At 39.8% G+C, this 7,500-nt stretch overlaps 1 protein-coding gene across 1 annotated transcript in view; it reads right to left on the minus strand.

The window, feature by feature from the left end:
* pacrg (PARK2 co-regulated) overlaps positions 1 to 7,500 on the minus strand; it is a 97,464-nt gene that overhangs the window by 44,552 nt on the left and 45,412 nt on the right. The window contains exon 3 of the mRNA XM_083550381.1: positions 5,738 to 5,909. Within this exon, the coding sequence (XP_083406507.1) occupies positions 5,738 to 5,909 (172 nt within the window). The remainder of the gene's footprint in view (positions 1 to 5,737; positions 5,910 to 7,500) is intronic.

The raw sequence follows: 7,500 nt of genomic DNA on the forward strand, positions 1-7,500 counted from the left end.
TAAAGCCACTCCAAATTTCAGTGAAATATCGTCTCTGAATAGTGGAGGTTATTATAACTGGGACTTAATCTAATCCAAACCAATCTTATAGTCAGGTTTCCACAAATGTTTGTTCATATTGTTTATAGAAAGCATGACTAAAATATAAAAAAAATAACTTAACACAAAGATAAAATGAGTTCACAAGCTCTGGTTTGGTTGAGGAGCATATCTCTTCAGACATATTCAGCCCAAGTTCAACTCTAGGACATTCCAGTATTGCTTTGGTCTGTGTTGCTCTGTTGGAATCCACAAACCTGAGGTCTTGTTGCTCGTGGCCCCAGAGTCCCCCGAGTGTTTTATTTTGGACACGCGAGTTGTCGCATGACTTCCATCTGACTGCTCTACCATAAAGACATGATTAGTGAAGTGCTGCAGAGGTGGTTGTCCTTCTGACAGGCTCTTGCATCTCCACACAGAACCTTTAGAGTTCTGTCAAAGTAACATTCATGTCCTTGATGGTGTCCTTGAGTAAAGTCTTTATAGTAATGAAGTGGTTCTAGGAAGAGTGGTTCTGTCAGGAGGTTTCGAGCATCAGTTTCAGGTGTCTCAGATTTATTTTGTAGGCCATTAAGAGTAAATCCTGCTCCGGTATGCTTTGGTAGATCGCGCCATTCACGTTCCCGAACAGACATTTGTTGCATTTTGCCACCCAGCTGCTTTTTATTTGTTCTATTATTGTCAAGAGAAAATGCAGGCTCAATCTTCTGCTCTAATGTAAGTGATAAAAAAAACTAGCAGGGAAGGTGGTACTGTAGCTCAGTGGTTAACGAGTTGGACTTTGTATCAGAAGGTCACGAGTTTAAATCCCTGCCACTGTTTGGCCCTTGAGCAAGTCCCTTAAACCCTTAGTGGTATAAATAAGATCATTGTAAGTCTCTCTGGATAAAAGCATTTGCCGTGTGGTATAAAAGTGAATGATGTTTTGCAGACATTCCACAACATTAAATACAATTCTAAACGACTATATGAGTGAGTCATATTGAATGAACCATCCGAGCGGAGCCTGGTGGCCCGTATCAATTTAGCACTGACAGGAAATGAGACTGAATGTGTTGGTATGAAATCAGTAATCAATGTATACAATCAGCAAACACTAATTTCTTCAATATTGTTTTGTTTTTTTAGTATTATTTCAGGGATAGTTTTAGGGTAGGACAGCTAAGTACTACTATGGAGTTATAATTTATGAATATCAATGAGAGAAATAAGTAATTGATGACAAGGTGATGGCCATCAGCCTCCGCTCGGATGGTTCATTCAATATGACTCACTCATATAGTCGTCATTCAAACACAAACATTCAAATTCTAATTACCAAACCACGCCGCAGCGTTTTCCCCCAGGTGTGACATTTAGCCCGGTGGATTGTTCAATAATTCATCTTTTTCATGTGGAGGGATGGAGCGGAGGGATGGGAAAGGGAGGGTAGAGGAGGAGAAGGACGAGAGGAGAGGAGAGAGGTGAGGTGAGGAGGGAACGATCTATCAGGCGTGCATCCGCCTGCAAATCTCTTGGAATAAAGTAATCATTAATTCATGTGTCAGTGTGCCGCATATTGAACTCTAAAAGCAAGCGACCTTGGGCACCAACGCCTTCTCTAAATGCCAGAGCTGGGTGACATTTGGAAGGTTTTAGTAACTGCGCTGAGTCAAAATTCCTGATAGAAATATATCCGCAATATTAGTCAGCCTCCAGAAATATATGTCTGTAAGCACAGAGTTTCCAGAAGATTAAAAGTGACTTGCTCAGCTTGGCTCCTTTTTTGAAGGGTTTTCCTTCCTACTCTTTCATTAATAAATTAAAAGAGGGCTGTAACGATTTCTCAAGTAATTCGATTACAAAAATTCGTTTGGTCCATGTAACTAAACCCTGTTTCCAACGGAACATTATTACTGACGCACCGCCCGCTAAACTCTGGAGCGCTCTGTACAGGTAAAACAGAAGACGCTGCAACATGATTTTAAAATAATTAAAAATAGATTTTTATATTTGTATTTATATACAGTGTGGTTAAAAACAGCGATGGCGGCATAAAGCAGGAAGTGGAGCACGTTTTTTACAGCCGGCGATAAACACACGGATTTAGTGCGTGGAAAATTTCAAGCAGCTTTCCGGAGACAAGAAATCCACATCGCGATACTGTGCAAGATTTAACAAATAAACACGAGTGAGAATAATTATGAGTTTCATTAAACTAATAGTTTTCCATAACCTTCTTTATGCAGCCACTGCAGAGGGACTTTTTGAACGCACTGTATTTGTATTTTGATTTGATATGGCTATTAAATGCAATAAAAATTTAAATTAATCTAAAAAGAAAAACAAATGACTTGTTCATTTTAAGAGACCTGCCTAATTTTCTCTCCCCTATTTAGTATTGCTCTTTTATGAAGAAAAAGTACTTTACTTTTTTTTTTTTACTTTAATTTCTACTTTCTACTTTATTCTTTAGTTCTTCTTAATTGATGGAATAATTGTTAGAATACACGATTACTAAAATAATCAATAGCTGCAGCCCGAAACCATAGTGACAAAAAAATTTTCACAGCACCATAAGACACACAGAGCAACTGTGATAACAACACAACTGTGACTGTCGGGTTTATAACAAAGAACTGCAGTTCCCATCAGCCACTGCAAACTCGGCATGTCACATGATCTCTGCATCTGAATCAAGTCGTTATTAGCGCATGTATCTAAGTATCACCTTTCACAAAACACATGGTCCCAAAACCCCTAACCCTAATCCCTAACTTTGATCCCAACTTCTAACCTTAACTCCTAAACCAAACCCCTCACATACTAAACCTACAGTAATCCTGACACCTGACCTTGAAACTAATTCTAACTCCTAACATTGAGGACTAAACTTAATCCTAATCCAATCATCTAGCTATGAACCTAACCATCAACCCTAAGCCTAAACCTAACCCCTAGTCCTGAACCTGATCCTAACTCCTAACACTAATCCTAACCATAACTCCTAACCATAGACTACACAACAGAGACACTGCAACACCTCAGAAATAAACATAGAGATAGCTAAAGCAGTGTTAGAGGGTAGAGGGGCTCAGCAGAGCAGTGTTAGAGGACAGAGGGGCTCAGAAGAGCAGTGTTAGAGGATGGAGGGGCTCAGCAGAGCAGTGTTAGAGGACAGAGGGGCTCAGCAGAGCAGTGTTAAAGGATAGAGGGGCTCAGCAGAGCAGTGTTAGAGGATAGAGGGGCTCAGCAGAGCAGTGTTAGAGGATGGAGGGGCTGAGCAGAGCAGTGTTAAAGGAGGGAGGGGCTCAGCAGAGCAGTGTTAGAGGACAGAGGGGCTCAGCAGAGCAGTGTTAGAGGATAGAGGGGCTCAGCAGAGCAGTGTTAAAGGAGGGAGGGGCTCAGCAGAGCAGTGTTAGAGGACAGAGGGGCTCAGCAGAGCAGTGTTAGAGGATAGAGGGGCTCAGCAGAGCAGTGGTAGAGGATGGAGGGGCTCAGCAGAGCAGTGTTAGAGGATGGAGGGGCTCAGCAGAGCAGTGTTAGAGGATAGAGGGGCTCTGCAAAGCAGTGTTTGTAGCAGTGTTAGCTGTGTTTAGTGTGGTAAACGATGGAGGGGCTTAGCAGAGAAGTGGTAGAGGATCGAGAGAGCGTGGTGTTCAGAATTGTGAGGTAAAGGAATGCTGCTGGCTTTGTAGGTGATCATCAGTGTTTTTAATCTGATGCAGCAGCTACAGGAAGCCAATAGAGAGAGCACTGCACACTAATGTTTTGCAAGCATCGCTCTTGTTAAAGACTCGGCTCATTCTTACTGTCACTACGTGAATCTGCATGAATCACACGAGTGATCAATTATTTAGAAGTTTGAAAAAGGCTTTTTTCACTTGCAACCCACAATTTCTTTGTGATCATTATTGTGGGCCTGTACTTTTGGCTGGGGGTCTTTCTTGCACAATATCAGCAAGAGAGTGTGATTACAGCACCCAGAAAATACAGCAAATTTTGTTCTCTTGGACCACCACGGACGATTGCAGTATAACAGTTGAACTCGCAATATCAGATCTTGATATTGTGAGATCTTGACCTTGCTCCTATGCTGAGAACTTCCACTCTGTACCTCCTGCACCTGCAGCTTTTTTTTCTCAGTGTGTTTATTTGTGGAGAATTTTTTTGGGGTTTTTAGTTCTGATCGACTTCTAGGCAGCAGGAAATTGCATCATCCAGAGATTCGTTGACAGATTTTTACTCACCCCCCTCCCAGTATCATCTCTTCTCTAGATCTAAGCACTACGACGATCAACCCATCAGTTCAGAAGGAACTGTCAGCCAAATTATTATAAAAATAAAAAAAGATCAGTATTTGTCATGAAGAGGTTCTATTAATGTTTCAAGCAAGCCGGTTCCTCGCACAGTGTACAATAATTGAAAGGCCAGAAAACCGAAACAGAGTTCATCCCAGCCGACCCAATCGCCAGCACAAGGAGCAATAAACATTCTAATAGAGTCTAGTGGGAGATCTGGTTGTCTCTCAGGCCTCAACTGCATAGCAATGAACGAAGACTTTATCTTCATCTCCCATAAGCTGCCGCCCACTGAGAAGAATTACGATGAAGGTAACTTCAGAGACATATTCACCATCAAGCTGGCTTTTGAAGAACGGCAGCACTGGCTTCAGGGAGTCTGCCACCACTTTCCAAACCCCACAGCTCACTGACTTGAGTAAATTAAGTCAAACAACTCAACCCACAACTAGCACACTGACACTATGTTTTATCCTTTTCAATTGCACATTAACCTTTAAACTTAGATCCCTGAACACCAGTGGTGGACAGTAGGGACGTAAATGGTTTTCAAGGAGCTTTTTCACGTGTCTGCACTTTATTGAAGTTTTTCCAATCTGGGAGACTTTTACTATAACGTCACTACATACGAGCTCTGTTTTGGACCTGTTCTGATTGCCGCTTGGTGTATCTACTTATCATTAACATACTGTTCAGCATCAGTTCACCAGCAAGCAGAACATTTTGAGAGGAATAAGTGATGGAAGAAACTTGAATTTTTGTTTCTTTTTTTTCTGTCTTTCCATCCTTTGTTTTTTCTTCTTTCCTACCTTCAGTCCTTCTTTCTTTTCTTCTGGCTTTCTTTCTATCCTTCCATCATTCCTTTCATTCTGCTTTCTTTCCTTTTATCCTACATTCTTTCCTTCTTTCTTTCATGGATTTCTTCCATCCTTCTTTCCTGCTTTCCTTCCAACCTTTTTTTATTTTCTCCTATCTTTCCTTCTTTTTGTCCTTCTATCTTTTCTTATTTTGCAACAGCAAGCAGAACATTATAAGAGGAATAAACGATGGAAGAAACTCCTGACTCGAACTCACCTCAACACCTGTGACCTCATTTCCCGGTTTGTTTAAGGAGCACTTTTACATTTACTGGAGTCATATTTTGCCTACTGTATCTCTACTTTTATTCAACTACATGGTTTGTTTTCTTCATCCACCACTGCTGAACACCAAAGGAGATGCCTTTTCTAGACTTCATAGACAATATTCCCTACCTGCACTGTCACACCAGTCGTTTAAAAATGAGAGATACCACAAGGCAATGGACCAGACCTCGTATTGCACAAGGTCGAGTAGAATAGTATAATATAGTACAGTATAGCAAAACTGATTGCGTTCGCCTGAATGATGGAATGAAAATGTTCTTGTGTTTAACTCACTCTTAATGGGAATAATGAGCTGAGGGATGACTGGAAGGATTTTGGTACCACCATGTTCCAGCAAGTCTTGTACACCCTGCCTGGCGAAGAACTCGTATGGGTGAGTTGTCTCGCACAGACCGTCAAAGAACAGTGGAAGATAATGGTGATAGTCCAGCTTTTCGATCTCCACCTGTTCCATACAAAGAAACACACACACACACACACACACACACACACACACACACACACACACACACACACACACACACACACTTCAGTTAATATGTTTGTAAGGTCTCTCCTTTGACTTAACAATAAACAGTAACTAATATAAATAAGAAAATAAAAGCCGTATAGTTGTTGAAAGGCAATTTTCCTCACTGAAGTCACGATGACGTCCTCACATCACTGAAATACTGTAATTGCATCATCATTGGGACATTCGGACCCCTCAAACAGATATGAAATCACACTTATAGACTCACACACAGGTATAAAGGAGTGTAGAAAAGAATTGGATTTTCCCTTATACACACACACACACACACACACACACACACACACACACACACACACACACTCAGTGAGAACCAGTGTCTGTATGTAGGGTTTTGTGTGTGCAGGTCAGACAGAGGTAAATGAAAGCACATCTGTGTGCGTGTGTGTGTGTGTGTGTGTGTATAATATGCATGCACGGGTTTATGTCTGCCTTATGCTAGAACAGACCTCCTGCAAGATGTTTCGTTCTCCTTTGCCACCTGAACTCATTTTCCCTCCCTTAATACTCATAAACTCTACTTAACCCTCGTACCTCACCTGGCCCCGCCCACCTTCCTTCATGCAATGGCTGTTACGATAAAGAAATCTAGAGAGTCACGGAGCATCTCCGAGACAAGATCCCTGACAACCAGGAGATGGAGGAAAAGAAATACTAGTAGGAATGGATGAGAATTTGTAACAATAATTGAGTAAAATGTAAATGACAGTAAATCACAGGATATAAATAATAGAATAAAACATATCACCAAAAAAAGATATTTTGTAAAGTATAGATTAATATTGTTGATATATCATTTTAAGATATAGCTTAATATCGTATGGTGTAGTGTAGCATCTTATATTGTAGTACAAAAGAGAATAGTGTAATTTAAAGTATAGAATAATATGATATAGATATAGTATAGAATAGTTTAATAGAGTACGGTGGTGTATAGTACAGAATAACAGCATGATGTAGTACAGAAAAGAAGTGTAGTATAGTATAACAGAGTAATATAGAATAGAAAAGTGTGGTATAATAAAGCATAGAATAATATAGAATAGTTTAGTATAGAATAGTATAGTATACAATAGCACATATTAGCATAGTAGAATTGTGCAGTATAGAATAATTTAGTATAGTACACAAAAAACAGAATAGTATATATCACTGTAATATACTAGAAAATAGTATAGAATAGTAGGAACAGTATAGTGTAGTATGTGTCCTTAAAATTCTATTACAACCATTCTAGATTATTTACCATCATCAAAAAGATCCCGAATAACAATCTTTATTACAATAAATTAATATTCAGTAAAATCACTCAACTTCAGGGTGTTGAATCGGACATTAAAAAGGATGATGTGGCAAAACAGCAGGAACACTCAGGAGAGCATATGTCACAATATATATATATGCAAGCAATTCATTCACAACATGTTATAATGATGACATAATGTCTAGAAATAAGTTCTTAATTCACAATATTGCGATTTTTGTACTTTTCTTTCAGGGCTTC

The sequence above is a fragment of the Silurus aristotelis genome (genome assembly GCF_946808225.1).
Source record: "Silurus aristotelis genome assembly, chromosome: 9".
Classification (NCBI taxonomy): domain Eukaryota; kingdom Metazoa; phylum Chordata; class Actinopteri; order Siluriformes; family Siluridae; genus Silurus; species Silurus aristotelis.